Source organism: Onychomys torridus, chromosome 1, assembly GCF_903995425.1.
Source record: "Onychomys torridus chromosome 1, mOncTor1.1, whole genome shotgun sequence".
Taxonomy (NCBI): domain Eukaryota; kingdom Metazoa; phylum Chordata; class Mammalia; order Rodentia; family Cricetidae; genus Onychomys; species Onychomys torridus.
In genome coordinates this window covers 108,808,022-108,828,662 of record NC_050443.1, presented here as the reverse complement: position 1 = coordinate 108,828,662, position 20,641 = coordinate 108,808,022, and the positions used below count along the sequence as shown (strand labels likewise).

Genomic DNA, 20,641 nt, shown 5'->3' with positions numbered 1-20,641 from the left:
GAGCCTTGAGGGCCTTGAGAGGAGGCAGAGATGGCTATAAAGACTCATTATTGATTATATGCACATTCTTGATTGTATACACACACATACACACACACACACACACACACACACACACACAGACACACACACACACACACACCCTAGAGAATCCTGGCTGAGATGGCTAGATCTAATCATTCTTATCACGCTGGAGAAGCCTGGCGTCTGCTGGTTCCCAGCTCTTTCCTGAGAGAAAGAGGACCCAGAAAGAGAAGAAGAGAAGCATTGTAGATAGCTGGATTTTCCCCCCATCTAGGGCTATAAGGAAAAAGAGGCTGCAGCCCAGTACCAGGCAGAGGAGGAGCTTCTCTCTGCGGGTGAAAAGACACTTTACAGTGTCTGAGCTCGTCAGCTCACCTTTCAGGACAGACTGGAGCTGAGACAATGATGGCTCTGTGATGAGCAGGGCCACACTTGACCAAGGATGCTTATTATCTGTGTCTCTCACCTTCTGTTTAAACCTCACCCTCAAGTTAGGACTCCGAAGACATTCTGTAGGGGAAGAGGGCTCTTGCTGGACCCTTTTGCCCCTCCTCCCAATGTGGCCACATTGAATGAATTTCCTTTTCTTGCTTCTTACTGTTAGCTATTTAATTGACTTATTAAGGATGGGTGGCTACATGTTGTGTGGTATTTGGATCATATTCTGATGCTACCGAGACTAACAGTAAAGTTTGTTTTGAATCAAAGGGTGGAGCCAGCTACTAGCTGACCGAAATTAACCATAGAGATTTTGGAGGACTGAGGGGACAGATAGAGAGACAGAAAGTAGTAGGGCAGGGCTTAGAGAGGGTCTCCATCCTTTTGGATGGAGGGGAGGCAGAGGGAGAGAGAGAGGGAGGAGGTTACTGGTCACTTCTCTGCTGATTCTCTGATCATTCAGGCTTTTACCCCGTATCTGACCCCAAGTTTTTATTGTTAAAGAATAATTAGATAAGTGCACCAGCTATACTTGGATTATTGGCACTGTCAGGGCCCAGGATCTGACTCTAAATAAGCCCTTCCCCTGGTGGAGTTCTCATTTCTATTTGCACATCTAACTGCAGATACAACCTAGGGTAGATAAGGGTGGCTCAGGAATCCAAGCTGGAGGGGATCCCCAGATGGTATGCCCCTGTGAACAAAGGTTCAGACTGGAGTGTCTCAGTGTCACCAAGGAGATAAAGCCTCCTTGCTAATTTTCCATAGAGGAGACACTTTAGAGGAGTTCCTTAACTCTGAAGATAATGCAGAGGGATGTGACACCACTCTTGGAAAGGGATCCCACAAGGTTCTCTTGTCCTATGTAATGTCCCCTGCCTCTCAGGTTCTAAAATACGCCCATATTTCAAATTGCCTAAAGTCAGGAGCAGCAGGTATTTCCTTTAGAGTGAGCCAGATAAGGAGCTTGCTTGCTTGCTCCCTTTCTTTCTTTCTTTCTTTCTTTCTTTCTTTCTTTCTTCCTTCCTTCCTTCCTTCCTTCCTTCCTTCCTTCATTTATTTATTCATTGACTTTTCTTCTTTTTTTTTCTTTCTTTCTTTCTTTTTCCCTTTGGTTTTTCTAGACAAAGTTTCTCTGTGTAACAGCCCTGGCTTTCCTGGAACTCACTCTGTAGACCAGGCTAGCCTCAAACTCCTCCAACTTACAGGTCCGAGTGCTGGGGAAACGGTGTACGCCATCAATGCCAGCTCCTCATGAACTTTTCTTCCTGTACTGTGTGTGTCCTGTCGCATGTTTGTGTTGGTCAGATTGTCATCGCTGTGACTATATGCCTGAAGTAAACATATAAGAGAAGGAACGATTGCTTTGGCTCAGCGTTCCAGACTTCAGTCTATGGTCCCGTGGTATGGTGGCTCTACGCCTGAAGCAAGTCTAAATATCACAGCTATGGATGTGGGCAGAGCAGGAAGAAGCTTGCCTCATGACAGCCAGAAGCAGACAGAAAGTGTCAGGGACAAGATATGCCCTTCAAAGTTGTCCCCAGTGACTCATTTCCTCCAACTATGGACTATCTTCCATACCATCAAATTATGTCTCCATCGGCAGATTAATCCATCCAGTAGGTCAGAGCTCCTCATGATCCAGTCACCTCTCAGTGATTAGATCCACCAGCTGGGGACCAAACCCATAGCAAACCCCATAACTTCAGGGAAACACTTTGTATCTAGAATGTCATACTGCTCCACCCTGTTGAGACTGAAGAATCCACACTTGAGGTTCTTACTATCATGGGGCTTACATTGTAGCACGAGAAACTAGGAGTAATCAAGCAACTGACTGAGGTTGACATGTACAGGAGGTCAGTGTGGCTGAAGCAGAGGAAGATGGAAAGTGGGCTCAGGGCTCCTGCCTGAGGTCTGACTATACTGTCCTCCACAGTGGGGCTGCAGGAGATAGCGCCTGCTGTTGTTACCAGGTTCACAGCTCATTCTCTTTCCAGTCCTCCCTCCAGGTTTGTTACCCTTTCACAGGCGATGGCTCCCTGGAGTTCCGTGAAGTCAGTTCACCACCTAGTGGACAGACACACATCAGCACTGCACCATTTTTATTTCATTTTGTCCCCTCCTTCCTAGCAAAGTAAGAAATAGTTTAAGTGCCCTAGACCTTGGGTGCCATATGCCTCCTTCACTGAATAGTTTAAGGGTCTACAGAGAAGCAGAAATAAGAGGATGTGTTCAGGGATATAGAAAGACATGGACTATGAGGGATGGGCTCATGACTGTGGTGACATATTATGTACCTTAATAAACTTGCCTGAGAATCAGAGGACAGAGCCAGCCACTAGATTAGACATAGAGGTCAGGCAATGGTGGCACACACCTTTAATCCTATCACTCAGGAGGCAGAGATCTGTCTGGATCTCTGTGAGTTCAAGGCCACACTGGGCTATACGAGATTGATTCAGTATAGAAGAGAAACAGCCAGGCAGTGGTGACACACACCTTTAACACCAGCACTTGAGATCTCGGGCCTTTGCTTGGGAAACACACATGCCTTTAATCCCAGGAAGTGATGTCTGGGCAGAGAAAGGTATATAAGGAGTGAGGAAACAGGAACTCACTCTTTAGGTTAAGGATTTCGTAGAGGTAAGAACTGTTCTGCTTCTCTGATCTTTTAGCTTTCACTCTGATATCTGGCTCTGGGTTTTTTTAATTAAGAGACCATCTAAGATTCAAACATACATGATGATACAGGCTGGGAAGTCCCACGATTATGCATGCAAGCTGGATTCCCCAGCAAAACAAGTGCTATTGTTCCTGTCCAAAGCTGAAGTCCAAAAAGCAAGAACACCGATACCTAAAAACTGAAGACATGTGTCTCTGCTCAGCAAGAAAGAAAGGGAACTTCCTTTATTTGTCCTGTTGATTCTTGGTGAGTTAGTTGAATGATGCTCACCTACTGTTTTGGGGGCAATCATTTTTACTCAGTCCACTAATTCAAAAGCTAAGCTTCTTTGCACATGATCAGAAATAAGATTTTTACCACTGTCTGGGCTCTCCTTAGCCCAGTCTGGTAACTATACAAAAAGTTGGCTATCCCACCCACCATGATGAAAAGGGACTGGGGCTATAAAATGAGCCAGGGAGAGAAGGGGGACCTGTGTGAGCAGGGACCAGACTAGCATCCCCTAAAAGACCTTGGTAGGATACAGGAGGAAGAAAAGTAAACATGCTGTCCAAGCAGGTGCATCTGAATAGATTGATGAGGCAAAGAAGTAAGAAAAGCAACCTGAGAGTCCAGCAGAGAGGGCGGGTGGCTGTGTGGAGGAGGTCGTAGTCATTGTCACAATGACCGGGGCCACTGTCTCCCTCACCACCTCAGGAAAGGTGTATGCGCCCCTAAGTATAGGAATACATGGTGAAGGTGGCCCACCAAAAACCCTACAGCACCAAGCAGGCACAAGGCCTGACATATCCATCCACCTTTTCCGTTCCCAGGGACTCCTTAGTCCACAACAAATTTTCTTTCACAGGAACCTGTGTTTCTATCATAGGAAAAGGGTGCGGCCAGAAGTAGAGTAGCAAAGTAGAGTAGCAAGCAGAGTAGGAAAGACACTTGGAGCCACGTGGGAGCCACGTGGGAGCCATCTGCCATGCTTCCAACAATTCCAGTGGGACTTTCCCCTTCTATTTCAGGTTCATTTTACAAGGATAAGCGTGCTGGGAGTCTCCTCCTCCTCTAACGAGCCTTCCTATGCTCATTTTCACCTGGGACAGGTCTTATTAGATCTGCAGTATGGCCCAATACTGGTTGTGGCAGAGGGTCGGGATGGAGTCTCTGGGTCAGTCAGGCCCCTCCCTTGGGATTGATTACTGTCTCTTATTGTTTACTTTAAACAATCAGTGAACTGTATCTTTAAGACCAGTTTAGGCTCACAGCTAAGCTGTGTAAGAAACTGCCCACATATGCCTGGCCCTCTGTCTCTCCCACTGTCAACAGCCACCACCAGTTTCATCAACCTCTCACTGTCACCCAAAGGCCACAGTGTCCTATGGAGATCACTTCTAATGTTGCCTTTTTTTTTTTTTCTTCTTTCTTCCTTTCTTTTTTTGAGATGGACTGTCTTGAAACCCAATGTGCAGATCAGGCTGGCCCCCAACTCACCAAAATCTACCTGCCTCTACCTCCTGAGTGCTGGGATTAAAGGTGTGCACCACCACAGCTGGCTCAGTGTAGGTGGGTTGTATGTATGTGGGTTGAGAGTGTACATGCCTGCACATGTAGACACCAGGGGTCAATGTCAGCTATCTTCTTCAGTTACCACCTCCCTTATTTTGAGACAGGGTCTCTCAATGAACCTTAAGCTTGCTGTTTAGACTAGACTAGCTGGCCTGCAAGGCCTTAGGATCCACTTCTATCTGTGCCCTGCCCCCAGCTCCGGGGCTGCAGACATAGACCACCACACCTGGCTTTTTCATGGGTTCTGGGGACCCCCAACTCAGGTCCTCACACTTGCTCAGCAAGCTCTGTAGCCTCTGAGCCATCTCCCCAAACCTGAGTGCCGTCCCTCCTATGGGTTTTGTCACCTGTATGAGTTATGCTGCATCTCCCCCATTATTCTATCAAAGGAGATACCCAGGCCAAAAGCCCTCTGCGTCCTTAGTCATCCACCCTGGCCCCACTGATCTTGTCTTCTGGGATGCCTGAACTGTAATCACCTGAATGTGGCTTCTCCCAATCAGATTCTCCCAGCAGCATGCATTTGGGCTTCCTCTGTCTTTTGTCTTTTCATAGCTTAACAGTGCAATCTGTCTCAGCACTGAACAAAACTCCACTGTATGGCTACACTATAGTTTGTTTATTCATTAACTCTTGAAGGACATCTTTGTAACTTCTCATTTGGGGCAAATATGCATAAAGTATGAGTTTTCTGCTCAAAATTGATTTTAAGTACTGCTCCCCAAGGCTAGCCTCCAAGTTGCTTACATTTAAGTTGGCCTTGAACTCCTGGTCTTCCTGTCTTCACTTCTCTGGTGCTGGGATTACAGGGGTACAACATAAAGAATAAAAAAAGCAACACTCAGGAGGCAGGGGCAGGCTTGGTCTACAGAGAGAGTTCCAGGACAGCCAGTGCTACATAGAGAAACCCTGTCTCAGAAACAATTTTACATATATATACATGTATGTATATACATACATGTATTTTATGGATTATTGCTCAGAGTACTATTTTAAGGGCTAAGAGAGGGCTTAGTAGTTGAGAGCACTTGTTACTCTTGCAGAGGACCCAGCTTCAGTTCCCAGCACCATAACAAACGTCTACACCTGCAGTTTCAGAGGTTCTGACGCCCTCTTCTGGCCTCCACAGGCACTGCATGTATGTGGTGCAGACATACATGTAGACAAATCACCTATACACATAAAATAAAAATAATTTCTTTTTTCAATTAATTAATTGTGCATTGCCATATTTCCTGTGTAAAGATGCCTGGTCTCCTGGAACTGTAGTTACAGACAGTTGTGAACTGCCATGTAGATGCTGGGAATTGAACCGAGTCCTCTAGAAGAGTAATCAGTGCTCTTATCTGCTGAGCCAATTCTCCAGCCCCATAAAAATAATTTCTAAAACACTATTTTAAGTACTTTCACTGATGAGAAAACTATGTTTGATGAATGTTTACTCCCTCCCAGCCTCCAAAAGCATCGACAGGGACAGGACTGTCTACCTCCTGACCATGAAGCCAGCCAGGACTGCGGAACCTAGACCACCTGATGCAAACTTGGCAACTGCATTGGGAGCCAGCTTACAGGTCCTGGAGGCACACAAGCTAGCTCCTACCCTCTGGCTTCTGTAGCTGTGTACCCCAAGCAAGAGAAGATGCCTCTCTGAACTTCTGCTCTCTCCACTGTCAAAAAAGCATCCACACATTGACTGCGGCATCATGGGAAGTCAGTGGATGGATGCAGCACAACTGTACCCTGGTGCCTCTCCCAAGAGCAGGACATGACCTAACCACTCCCCACCCTGGTCCCTGATGCAAATACTGGTGTCTTGAAACCTCTGTTCACCTTGATCCACTTTCTTCTGTGGCCGTGATAAAAACTCTCTGACCAAAAGCAACAGGGGTGAGGAAAGATATGTGGCTTACGCTCTAGGCCACGGTCCTTTGGGATGTCAGGGCAAGAACTTAGATAGGAACTTGAAGCAGAAAGCATGAAAGAACACTGCTTGCTGGCTCAATGATGGGCTCATGCTTAGCTGGTCTTGTAATAAAACTCAGGGCCACCTGCCACGTCAATCAACAAGACAATCCCCACAGACATGCCCACAGGCCAACAAGACAATCCCCCACAGACATGCCCACAAGCCAATCTCTCAATTAAGATCCCCTTCTCAAATGACTCTAGACAGTTAAAGCCAGCTACAACACCATCTTTCTCAAGTTCAGTTTTTACACCCAATAGTGACTGATTGAGGAAAGAGCAAGAATTAACAGGGCAGAGTGGCTGGAGAGTGGGGAGTCTGCACTGCAGAGCAGTGGAGGAAGACAGAGCTGTGCACAAATCGGTCTTGTCTTCTTCTTCCAACAACCCTGAACACCCTCCCTGAGCTCCACATCAGCCAGGGGTCTAAGCTTACAGGGCCTGAGCTTCTTCGACCTGAGGTTCCTTCAGACTTGGGGTTCCCTTCGGACTTCACATCCAGGTCCAATGAGTTGTTGGAAGAGAATGTGGTAGACATTACAAGTTAGACAGACCATCGCAAGTTCATAGAACCTGAGTAGCTGCACAAGAAAAGGTGTACCTGCCTGCTCCCTCTTCCTTCCCACAACACCCATGATTCTTGTACAAGAAGCACAGCCTGTGGAACACAGCGAGCATCTAGCTATCTGAAAACTCAGTCACACACCTACCTTAAGCCTGGGTCAGGCCAGCTTTTCTTTAAAGCTACTGAGATACCAATGTATAAAGTCAGTCTTCAGTGACAAATGTCACTGGGAATCAGACCAAGGGGATCACAGGTTAAGGGAGAAGGTTCTGGAGCTCAACATCATGGCTTCCAATGTGTCAGCTACCTTTCCTCTTCGTGAGTGATTTGATGTGCGGAGGCTGTAACGACCTTCAGCACAGTCTCCATGGCTGGTGGTGAAGGCAATGATGGTAGATTAGAAAGAGACAAGGAGACCGGTGAACTCCTTAGCACGCATGCCAAGCTTACTTACCTGGCCTAGACAGAAAGCTACCACTAGACACAAGAGAAGCCCTTTTTAATTTAAACTGAAAAAAAAAAAAAAATGCATGTGTTAGTGTTTGCTGCCTTTGATCTTTGCTGGCTCTTGGCAGGGGCGCCACACTGAGGCAACTACTTTGCAAAGTTCTAAATAAAACAGGAAGGCCCCTCCCCTGGCTCTGTCCACCTTCATCTTGATGGAAGTACCAGAGAGCTCATGAGTCCAGCCCAGCTGGGCCCCAGACACTGGACGCAGTGGGCAGAACTCCCAGCTTAGCTCTCCCAAGGCCAGGCTGGGTGCCCTAGAAAGGCCGCCCCTCTGATGTGTACCTGCGGAAGACAGGCATGATTGGATTCAAGCACTGGCATCTTGCTTGGCGTTTGAGCTCCTTTCATGCTTTGAGGAGCATGGTATACGCACCTGGGAGCCAGCTGTGTGGCTAAGTGAGGCTCCAAAGAGAAGCCAGATCCATATATGCCACAAGGTGACTTGTACAATTTCTCCAGGGACGTGGGAAAGCCATTGTGTACAAACAGTGATGTGAAGCCCCAAGCAAGTGAGAAGGCAATATGGTGTAAGGACTCTCAAGCCATATGGGCACTCACATATTGGCAGTGTCTAAGCCTCAACTGGCAATTCCTTTCCTGGTTTCACGGAACTAGGTAATAATTATAGGTAGGTGTGGGGTTGAACCTGGCCCTGCCTCTTCCCAGGTCTTTGTGCTTCCATTTCCACTCACAATAAATGAATCCTTGGCACATGTTAACGTTTACTCTCCACACTCTCGGAAGAGACAACAGATTAACGATGATGGATCTGGTTATGACGAGCACACTCATGTATCTATGCCTCCTGCAGTATTCACTGCCTATTCAGACCCCAGGAGTTGTCCATGTAACTGTGAGTTAGTTTAAATTATCAACTTGACAGTCTAGAAAAATCGCCTGGGGAAGAAAAAAAATGTCTGAATGAGCAACTGTCAAGATGGGGCTAACCAGTAGCTTGTCTGTGTGGGATGGCCCTGATTATATTGATTGACAAAGGACAACCCAGCCCATCATGGGTGGCATCATTCCCTGGGTTTGGGTTCTGGATTGTATAAGGAACTGAGCACTAGCATTCATGCATCCTCCTCTGCTCTTCTGTTTTGTTTTTGTTTTTCAAGGCAGCGTTTCTCTGTTATAGGTCTGGCTATCCTGGAACTCGCTTTGTAGACCAGGCTGGCCTCAAACTCACAAAGATCTGTCTGCTTCTGCCTCCCCAGTGCTGAGATTAATGGCATGCACCACCACACCCGGCTCCCTCTCTGCTCTTGACTGTGGATGTGACCAGTTGCTAAAATTACCTTGGCTGCCTTCAGTCCCATTAATAACTATTAACCACCCACTTCTGTATCTGACCTAAAATTCTTTAGGCTACCAGGTACAATCTCTAAAAAAATATATTAATTAATTAGCTAATTAATTAATTAATTAGTATACCACTAGCTCCCACCAACCCAAAATTTAAGAATGTCATCAATAGTATTTGAGGCCAACAGCAGAGACCCCCTGTTGTTCATACCCCCACCCCAACACACACACACAGACACATGTATTTGCAACAGCATTGATTTATGACCTCTTTTGTTCTGTGACCATTAAGAACTCAGATAAACGTGTCCATGATGGAATATACAATTTGGGGCAAACCAAATCCAAACTCCCAGGCTATGGTCACCCATACTTGGCTCAGAATAAACTGTCATTTACTCCTTTTGGACCAAGAGCTCTGTTATGTAGATAAGTTTGTCCATAGATATGGATCTTGTCTGCCTGCACAAGGCCTGTGGCTGTCTTGGGAAAGGCTGCTTGGGCTCAGAAAGGATGTCCTGAAGTAAACTGCAGAACAGAACTCGGGTACCGTGACCTCCCCTGACCCACAGCTTCCTGAATCTCTAAGCACCCCCAAGGGTGGGTTAAGGTTTCTTCTCGATTTCTTCAAAGTTCCTTAATTTGAGTAAGAACACTGAAGGGACCTCACCCAGGAGTGCAGTAGCCAAACTGGGAAGATTAACCACGAAAAGATGTGACAAAGTCTAGCGTCCTCCCCACACCCAACAGCACTTTTCACTTGCTCCTCTCAAGCAGACAGCCTGGGAGACCTCATTCAAGGGATGCGCAAGGCCAGGGCTGTGGGCTCTAGGCAAGGGGCCACCTGAGGACTGGTCCACTCCTGGAGGCAGATGGTGGAAAGACAAGAGGGTCTGCTGTGCAGAGGGCAGAGAACAGCATGCTTTGGGTCAGATTAGAGAAATAACAGCCTATTAGAAGTTACGGACATGGTAACAACAGCATGGACTCATCCTGGAAGGAACAGAGGTGAGCTGGGAAGACAGCAGGGGTCCTGGAGAGATGTTAAGACCTGTTCCTGGGGGCCTAAAGTCTCAGCAGTGTTCATCTCTACTCGCAAACACCTGTGCCAGAGGGGCCTGAACTAGTGCTGCCCCCAAAACTCCCCCTCTCTTCTATACATGCCCACAAAACCACATCCAACCAGTGACTAGCAGGGTAGCCTTGGACAAGCTTTCTACACCTATAAAACAGGGAAGCAGCAGCTCCTATTGCTGGGGAGCAGCAGCTCCTATTGCTGGGGGGGGGGCTAACGTGTGTGTGTAATCCTTGGCCATGGCATGAGGATTTCCCATCCATGGCTCTAGGTGTAATCTGTTGTGTCCCCAGACAGATCCATTCCCTTTTACTCTTTTCTCTCTCCCAGTTTTTCAGTGTGAGTGGCATGAACCTCACTTAGGTTAAGGTAACAATGACTTCCACCCACCATAAGCCACCAGTATGTCCACTACCCTACCGTAGCCCCTTAGCCTCCAGACCTTCCAGGGAACACCTTCCCGATACATCTAAGGATGAACCTGAAAGCTCTCTTCCCCCTTAAGAAACAGAACATAGAACACATGCTAAGAACCTAAACACTGTTTGGTTCTGACACGCCTACATCATCTAAGTAGAGAGCAGAAGGCTGAACTGGTATGCAAGGACCACAGGATACCACAGATGCAAAGACCAGAACTGATGTATACTTTGCCTAACATCAAAGACTCTACTATCTAGCCTTCCACAGCCTCTCCAGGTACAAAACTGGACCTTGCTGGAGAGAGAAAACTCAGTCAGGACAAAGAAACCTCTCTCCAGTGCCAGGACCATCTTGTTGATGTTGCTATTTATTCAACTTTTGACAACACCTCTCACACACACCATGTATTCTCCTCATGGGGACCCAGGTATGTGTGCAAGTCAAAGCAAAGTCTTGCAATGGTTTTCTTGAGTCCCGCCATCCAGACTCTTACTGTAAAGCTTTCCCAGAAAGCGAGGAACCCTGCAGCTGTGGAGGCTATACCTGTGGGAAAGCAGGCTGAGGGAGCCCTGTTCTAAATTCCAGAGGATGGAGTTCTTGCTCTTATTTTGGACCCAGGATAAGTGTTTGCAGAAGCTTGTGCATTCTACAGACTTAGATCAGTCCATTCCTGTGTACTAGTCTAAACTGGCTGGTTTTCAAGAGACCCAACTGACTAGAGAGCAGATGGCTTGCATCTGTCCTGTCCTGCTCTGGCTGTCCTCCACACTTGTCCCACAGCAGGACGGATGCAAGGCCTTTTGGCATAGAGCAGAAGTCCCCAAGGAAATCGTTGCTGACTGATTGCATGATGTATGAGATCGACAGATTCTCCTTAGTTTGACAAGCTCCAAATTAAAGTAAAACTGTCCGTTCAGTGAGCCAAGGTGGCCAAATAGGGTTGTATAACACTGGCAAATCCCAAGGGGAGATACTGAAATAACTCATGGGGCTGAAAGATCAGCCCTGCATGCACAATGTGGCTGAATCAGGAGCCCACTTGACATCAAGGCCATTTCAAAAGGACTGCAGCCACACGGTAAAAGAAGCACACCAAAATCCACGTATGAAGAAGTACTTTAATAGCTGAAACTCAAAGTCATTGTGCTCCTGGTTCCAGGATTCCTAAGAGGCACCTTTGGCCATCTCAGAAGCCAGGGTCACCCACCTATGGTCTCGGGGCATCAACTTCCTCTGGGTGCTGACTTAGAGGAAAGTGTAAACACGTCCAAGACCATGGCTGTGAGGAACTTCCTCTTACCTATGCATCCAGTCAACTGCATTAGTTGGACAATCTGGGCTAAGGGAAGAGACAAATGTTGACTGTGTAAGCAGGAACAGCCCAAGCTTGTAAGAAAAAGCACGCTGCATACATAGCATACAGAGGGTGGGGCTTCTGCCTGTGCACCTGCAACATTACATCAGTTTTGCCTGCAAACTATCAAGAAGGATTCTGTAGGCAGGGGTGTTCCCTGAACAAGCAAAATGTTGGACAAAAAAAGTCCTGGATGTCCTGTGTCACCAGCTCAGAGTCCTCATGCGTCATCCACTGGAGAGTTTTGAGGGGAACATGAAGTCAGGCTCCTGCCTCTGCCTAGGGGTCAATTTCTTCGGGAATCACTGTAATCATAACGTCTTCATTGCCCCTGCGGACAACCATGTTCAGGGTGTTTTCCTTTTTAATGACATCACTGACATCATTGACAGTGACGATCGACTGTCCATTGATGCTGATGATGACATCATTTTCTTTGAGCCCTCCACTGAAACACAAAGGGAAACACACTGGTGACATTTCCATTCTTCGCAGTCGTCAAGAAAGGCACAGTTTAGAACCCCAAAGCCCAGAACACAGGGGTTTATAGGAGATGGTGGTGAACTCAGGCAAAAATGACTTCAATCAGAGTAAATTGCATTTCCAGTCAAGACTTTTTTTAAGGTCAAATCAATAATGCTCATTGCAGAAATGTCTATAATAATTGTACCAACTATTATCAGTTGTCCTCAGAGGCGACATGGAAACACCAGGTACTAGGACCACAGCCAATCTGCTCATAAATGGCGTTGTAATTCAGAAAGTGATTCCTCCCGGATGCTGGATGCCTCTATTCAGAGAGACTCCTTCATGCTGTGGCTGGAACGTTTGTTCCTGCATGACAGAGCCATGCTACCACAGTCTTCCTCATCCTAACCTAAGTCTACAGACTTGCTCCACAAAGCCCAGATGGGGAACAGCTCAGGCCTCACAGAGTAGTTTGTCTCTGTGTCTTAGCTCTCCAATTCTGCTGCAGCAGCATAAAAATCACTCCAGACAAGATGTCATCTTGTCTGGGGACATGGCTATAGTCCAATAAAACATGTGTGCACATTTGCATTTCGGAGAATTTACGGTATCACAAAACAGTGTCATCTGGATTTATTTTTTCCCAACCATGAAAAAATGCAAAAACTCTTTTTTTCTCAGCTCACAGGTCATTGACAAAGAGGCAGCAGGCCAAGTCTGGTCCCAGGGCTGCATATCTGCAAGCTTCAGTCCATATTGCTTTCTAGATGTTGTGGGGGTCCAGGTAACAAGCCTAACTTTGGCTGAACTGCTTCGTTCACTATTTTGATTGTTTTGCTATAGGAGTTAACAGGTATGACTTTACTAGTCATAAATACAACTAGAGAAGGCTGTGGGTTGGATGAAGCCTGCTCCATAGAACCTTCCCTATGGCCAGGCTTCCCAGGAACTCCCAGCAAGCACACCAGTTGAGTGCTTTTCCTACATGGATGACCTCAGAGATAACCAAGGCAAGAAACCTCCTTCTGTGGCAAGCAGAAGCCCTGCTGTTAAGGAAACGGTGAGCTGACATGGTCATCCGAGGCAGCACATAAACACTGCCTACTAACAAGCCACACGAATATTAGAAAAAGGAGAAAGACTTCTCACTCACGCTTCTGCTGGGGTGTCAGGAATGACTTCGATGATATACGCTCCAGAGAAGACATCTGGGAAGTCTCGGTGGCGGTCCTTCAGTTCTTTGGCCTTGCTGCTTAGGAGAAAAAGCCCTGTGTTAATATGAAGCACCCACAGCCTTCCTGTGCCAACGCTTGGCTCTCACTCACCAGATTCCCTTCTGATTTACTTGATTGTGACACATACAATACACATACACAGGCTTTGGCACAGCACAACACACATGTGGAGGTCCGGGGACAACCTCAGTCCTTGCCTTGCACCTTGTTTGGGACAGGGTCTCTTGTTTGCTGCTGCACACATCAGGCTAGCCGGCCTGCGACAGGGCTTCTCCTCTGTTCACCTCTAATCTTGACATAAATAACATTGGAACTACAGACATGTACTTCTATGCCTGGCTGTCCACGAGTCCTGGGAATTTGAACTCAGGCCTCCATACTACCATAGCAAGCACTTGACCCACTGAGCCATCTCCCTAGCCCACAATTCTCCCTTAAAATGGCTTACATACTAGCATCAGCAGTTGCTATAGAATAAGCAAGAGACTAGTTTAGCCACCAGCATAAGACAGCTGCTGCTACAGTGGGCTGTCATTGCCAAGGCTGAGCTGGACCTGCCGATACAGTAGGCACACCCACATTGTTAACCTCATCCTGAAGGGGAAGGCGCTGAGCACCCAGGAGAGTAAGCTGAAAAGCATGGGAGCTTGGGGGAAACAACCCAGAAAGGTGACCCCATAGCCTAGCTTCCTTCACCCACACTTCCATCTCTTCTGCTCCCAAAGACAACCAGTGTGATTTCGGTCTCAGCAAGCTGTCTCATCCTTGGCAACACTAAGGAAAATGCCATTGTTAAATAAGCTGCATGGAATGTCTTAGTATTTTGACAACTGGGTAGAATAGTACTATCAATACATCCTGCTCTTTAGTGACTCAGACATGCCAGTCAGCTCGGTGTCCTGTATTTCATGCAGGATTCCCCCCAACCCCCTCCAGTATGGCATGAGCCTGGCAACCCCAGACAGCAACTTCCACACTCAGGAAAACAAGTCCATCAGTCATCAGTACCCCGAGGCAGGGCCTGCCCTGGCATTCCTGCAGTCACACCCCACGCTGCAGCGTGCAGGGGAAGCGGGTGCTCCAGGCTGGGGTGGGCGCTGGGGCACTCCTGGAATGTGAGTTTCAACAGAACAAGTGGTGAGAGGCAGGCAGGAGAGTGTGCAGGAGTGATCCAGCCGTCTGCTGTCTGGGCTTGCCTTGGGGGGGGGGGGGGTTGGGGGGAGGGCAGAGTCTTCCTGGTGGTCAGAATGCAAAAACAAAGAGACCCAAGCCCCAAAGTCCCTCCCCTCCCCTCCCGAGTGTGACTTGCTTTTAAGCAGAAACCTAGGTATCTGAAGGAAATAGTTTCCCTTCAAGAATGCTCATGCAGCCTTGTGATGCCCAGGTTTATATAAACACAGGGTAGAAATTCCTATTTCTATAATTATGTGTCCTGTTTACTCACCTAGACGTGAGTGACATCATTCGGATCCCAATATACTTCTTCTTGGTGACAGCTTTCCCTGGTATGACAACAAAGGGACAAAAAGTCAGCCCAGTGGGTGGAAGTATTGGGACACAGGAGCCAGAATTCCAATGCTCTAGTTTGTAGCATGAGCCAGAGGGGGGCACCCAAAGACTGTGGTTCAGTCCTGGCCTGGATTCCCCATCTACGATGGGACTTTAAGAAACTGTCAAAAACTCAGGCATGACCCTTCATTCCTAACCCCACCGCCACCACCCTGGTAACATATACTGACTCTTGAGAGGACTGGTCTTAGGAACTGCTATCTCCCCTCTTTCCCAAGTCCTCAGTGGGTAGCTAAGCCTCGGAACTGATCCTGCAAAGGTCCCTGGCTACCTTTGGCCTGTCGGTCGTGGGACTCTGTCAGGAACTTTTTTATCTTATCCGATGGAATTGCAAAGGAGATGCCGGCTGTCACCTTCAATGTGTTAATTCCAATCACCTCACCATCCTGAAAAGCAAGATGAGACCCAGAGACTCTGTATGACAAAAGTCTTTGAAATGTGTTGCAAGGTGTGGCGCCTCACACCTGTAATTCCAGCATTCAAGAGCAGCTGAGATAGGATCACTGTGAGAGCCTGGCCAGCCTGAGCTATGGTTTGAGGCCTACTTTCAAAACACAAGATTAAGAGGAGGTTTCTATCTTCACTGGCCATCACATACTCTGCCCCACAAATGTGTACAATTAAAATAAAAAAAAAAGAAGAAGAAGAAGAGTGGGCTGAGAAGATGACACTGTGGTTAAAGAGCTTGCCATGCAAAGATGGGATCCCCAGAAACCCATGTAGATGTTGGGGATGGGGGGGGGTGGCAGCTTGCCTGTAATTCCAGCCTCAGAGGCAGAGGCGGGATCCCAGGAGAAAGCTGGCTAACGCAACTAGCTGTAACACGTAGCTACCCTGCCTCACTGAGTAAGGGGAAAGTGAATGTACAATTTCAAAGCCACAATATTTGCTCTTTTTACAGGAAGAATGTTTCCAGAATCTGAGTCACCTCGGTGACCATCCCCCTTCATCGCTCTCCTTTTCCAATGACCTTTCGGTGACTAGAGATGCTGAGGTGAGCCTGGACCCTCGGGTTCTACTCCCAACAGCTGCCCCAGGGTATGGTGGGGGCAAGTGAGGATGTTCAGGATAAATTGCTCCTGGTGTACTCCGTACATATCAGTTCCTGACACCAAGGGACCCAGCAGGAAGTATCGTTGGGTGGCCTCAGTCTCATACTCTCTTGAACAACTCCCAAGCTCTGGCAGTCTGCGACCTTCAATTTTATGCTGAGGTATGAAAGTCTAGGTTAAGTGAGATGTCTGTGAGCAAACAGATGGCTCCCCGTCATACCCACAGGCATTCAGGGAGGGTTCTGGCATGGAGACAAGCTAGGCCGCCAGCTCATCTCCACTAGCCACCCCCAAGGCTGAAGGCACCTTCCTGCAGCTGACAGCACTACAGAGATCTTCAGTCCCCTTTCTGGCTAGAACTTCATGGCATCCACCTGTGGCCTGAAACACATGCGTGTCCTCTGGCCTTACTGCTTCCAGAAAGGGCTGATGGGGTAAGGTGCAAAGATACAGTAAGTACACTCACACAGAGCACTATAAAGTTAATTACATCATGTGCTCTGACCAGCTCATGTCCAAAGAGAAAGCGGAGAAAACAACATGCCCACAGAGGAAACAAACACAGCATAGGAACTGAAAGGCCTTACTTACCAGGTTTACTAACGGGCCGCCAGAGTTTCCATACTGAAAAAGAACCAAAAGCGAGAGGTCAGATCCGTTTCGTATCGCCAACTAATCCATGTCTCTGCCCAGCCCATTTCAAAGCATTGCAGGGTCTTCCCCAACATTTGTCTCTGCTCACCTAAGATCTGGCTTAAAAAGAGTCTTGACTGTTTTTCATAAAGCTTGGGATGTGCCATGTGGGATTATTTAGCTCCAGGCCCACTGTGAGCACCTAGCCCATTTTTACCTCCTCCTTGGATGAGACCGGCTACCCACTTGCTTCAGGACCCCACAGTTCAACTCTGTTCAGCCCCAAGTAGAACACCACCACCACCACCACCACCACCACCACCCATACATGCCACTGCTAGGACTAAACTCCATCTGGTTTGTTCTAGTTCTAAGAGTTCATGCAGACTACAAGAAAGTTTGGGAAAGTTTCCTCTGGCAAAAAACTTGTCCCCGCCCCAGCAGGTAGAAGGAACAGAGGGCTCACATTTATGATGGCATCTGTCTGAATGTAGTCCATATCGGAGTTCCGGAGCCCCAGCTCTTTGCCGCCTCGTTGGGTGGTGCTAACGATCCCTGTGGTGACTGTGTTTTGAAGAGAGAAGGGGCTTCCAATGGCTACCACAAACTCTCCCGGACGTAGCTCCGAGGAATGGCCAAGCAGCAGGACTGGAAGCTTTCCCTGTGAGCACAAAAGCAGGCAGGCATTGCTACAATCAGCTCAGCAAGCTAGATAATGTAAATACAGAGGGCACAGGGCAGACCTGGTGAGCTTTGGGCTAACACTCCTCTCTTGAGGGCTAAGCCCCTGCCATAATCCACACACCACAGGCTATTAGGAAGCCAATGAAACAGAATACACTCATGCCAAGGAAAATGGGACAAAATGACAGGCCATTTCTAGGTCTCACATCTTGGAACTATCCACACAGCTGTACAGAGGACAAGGAAGACAATGTAGGCTTAAGATTTTTTTGTTGTTGTTGTTTTTTTTTTTTTTTTTTTTTTTAAGCTGAGGATAGAACTCAGGCCTTGCACTTGCTAGGCAAGCACTCTACCACTGAGCTAAATCCCCAACCCAAAATATATTTCATACAAATATCAAATTTTCCATTTCTCATGGTTTTTTGGTTTTTGTTTTTTTGAGACAGGGTTTCTGTGTGTAGCTTTGGCGCCTTTCCTGGAACTCACTCTATAAACCAAAACTCACAGAGATCCACCTGCCTCTGCCTCCCAAGTGCTGGGATTAAAGGCATGTGCCACCACCGCCCAGCCCTTAAGATGGTCTTAGAGGTCAAAGTCCCAGATAGGGATCTTGAGCCCAGGTGCCTTAGAGGAAGCAAGGAACCTGGGGCCTACTTCCCACATGCACAGCCTTCCTGAGGCCTGGAATGGGAGGAAACCTGAGGGCTGGGACTCACACTGACTTCCTTGCACATTCAGGGGTGGTATGGCACATGGATAAGCAGAGGGGCTGGCAGCACCCGGGACCCCAGTGAGGGTCTGTCTCTCCTGCCTGCCCTAGGAAGGTCCTATGCTCCCATCCTAGGCAGGCTGAGGATTCAGCTGAAGAAGTCCCATCTTTCATGCCCTCTAGATAATAGGCAGAGTCATGAGCCCTAAATAACTCCTCATAACAAGACAGAACCCTCTGTGATGGGCTGGGGAAAATGGCTAGAGGCTGCCTTCCCTCACTAGCAAGGCCCCAGGCCCTGCTTTCTTCTTTCTTTCCATACAGCCCAGCAATCCCCGGTGCTGCTCATGGAGTTCAGAAAGAGCTAGTCCTGGCTGCCTGCTAAGGGAAACTCTTAACATTCATGCACCTTGAAAAAGAAAAAAAAAAGTGTGGTGGAGATGGGATGAGTAGAGACCAGTGGCTTTAGCATCCCCTCTACAAAGAGAACTGAGCTGCTGATGAGCTGGGACAATTGTTTAGCACACAAGGGAGGCTCCAGGGACCTGAGTGACTTGAGACAGAACAGAGCATTACATACACACAAAGAGAAAGAGGGGGACAGGGAAAGAGGGGGAGAGTAAGGGCAATACTTTACTCATGTAGAGAGTGCAAGTTCTCACCAGCTAGGAGCTTGAGAAGCCACCACACCTTTTGACTCTCAGATACCATGCAGCCCCACAGAGCACCAGCCATCTGTGGCACAGGCTGAGGCCAGGCTGCCAAACTGAAATTCTGCATGAGCTTATAAGCACAAACTCCTTATCTGAGAAGTAGGAATAAGACAGTCCACCAATTTCACTTGTGTCTTATGAGAACCCAATGAATTACGAGCCTGACCAGCTCTCTGGAAACAGCCTGCTTGGTTGGTGTATCAGCTGAGCACCAGCTATTTACCAATATTCAAGTGCCTAAAAATTCAATGAAGGATTCCAGCAACTGTGCTGTAATAAGCTAGTGTGTGTCACCTTTCCAGACACAGTTCCACCCTGTCTTTGACCCTTTCACTTTAAGGTCACCTGAGGCCAGAGCCTATGGCATTCCCTAAAGAGACCCACTCAGCATCCAATGGCACGTAGCAAGCTCAGCGCGACGTGTTTACCCTGGGTGGGCGCCAACAGTCCCTGCCAACAAGCTCTGCCAAGAATGACCTCAGCAATCACTGCAGGATGAGGCAGAGTCTGGCTGCTGATGTGTGCTCGGCCACACTAGAAGAGGCCCACCAGGACAGCACCATTCCTTTGGGGCCCAGGGCTGCCTCGAAGTCCTGTCTTGGAGGCTGTGGGGATAACTAAAGGGCAGGCAAAAGGGGTGGCCAGGGCCAGCAGCAGGTCAGCTTGGACATCCGAGGAAGCAGAGCTACACAGATAGAGTCAAGTTTAACTTGGAACAGTGAACCCAGCTATATAGTGGGGACTCTATCAGGTCTGAGGTAAGTAAGATCCACCATGAGAATCATTATCAGCATTTGGCTGTACCACACCACACCCCAGCCACTGCCTCTGCCTGCTAGGAGGAGAGCCAGATGCAGGCTTTAATCCTCAGGGTCCTTAGTTAGCAGGGACATAATGACAGGGACATAAAGTCTGTCCTGTGCTTTTGTTCCAAAGTCTGAGCTCAGGCCCAGAGGATGCCGGGAAGGAGACAAATGTTTTGGGGGAAGCTGTGTGGATAGGCAGTAGGGACCTCTACAATGGCAGGAGATAAAGGCCTCTGTGTTACAGAGCGCTCAGAGGACATGCCAGGCTCAAGATCAATGGACCAAGGTGACCATGTGAACACCAATGATAAGAACCCATAGGAATACCCATGTGACCACCCTGTCACACCTGCCCCAATTGGGCAGTCCCAATGATGTCTCATTTACTACATAAATCTTGAAGGGTAATTATAAACACAAAACTAAACAGGCAGACATATAATGGCAGGGTAAGGAGAGGGGTATCATAGTCCAAATCCTCAATTTGTATGAAAGGAATGAATCTTTCCCTAGGAGATAACCAAAATTTTACAGGGCATTCTGATGACTTGGGGGCATAATAGCCCACACACACCATTTTACAGATATGGAAACTGAGGCTCAGGATGGAGGCACTTCTCTCAGCCACGAGAAGCCTGGTGAAGTTGGAGAACCGGCTTCCAGGCTTGGGTCTCCATCCCTCTAAGGCAGGAATTCTAATTGCTGGACTCCAGTTATAGGCAGAGATCCCTACAAGAGGGAGCGGGGTGGTGCCGAGATGGCGGCCAGGTCAGATTTACAACTCTGAGGTCAAGCTGCTTTAAGAGGCCCTTTTGGCCCTTGCTCCCTGCAGGTGCTGGCTGACTGGCTGTGAGCCTCGGGCTCCTTAGGCTT

The 20,641-nt window shown here is 47.9% G+C and overlaps 1 protein-coding gene across 1 annotated transcript in view; it reads right to left on the bottom strand.

Moving 5' to 3' along the window:
* Positions 1–11,643: 11,643 nt before the first annotated feature.
* The window catches only part of Htra1 (HtrA serine peptidase 1), a 49,391-nt gene continuing 40,393 nt past the window's right edge, over positions 11,644–20,641 (bottom strand). The window contains exons 4-9 of the mRNA XM_036168654.1: positions 17,323–17,517; positions 16,815–16,847; positions 15,443–15,557; positions 15,047–15,104; positions 13,521–13,616; positions 11,644–12,347 (exon numbers count right to left, since the gene is read on the bottom strand). Of these exons, the coding sequence (XP_036024547.1) occupies positions 12,179–12,347; positions 13,521–13,616; positions 15,047–15,104; positions 15,443–15,557; positions 16,815–16,847; positions 17,323–17,517 (666 nt within the window). The 3' untranslated portion in view covers positions 11,644–12,178. The remainder of the gene's footprint in view (positions 12,348–13,520; positions 13,617–15,046; positions 15,105–15,442; positions 15,558–16,814; positions 16,848–17,322; positions 17,518–20,641) is intronic.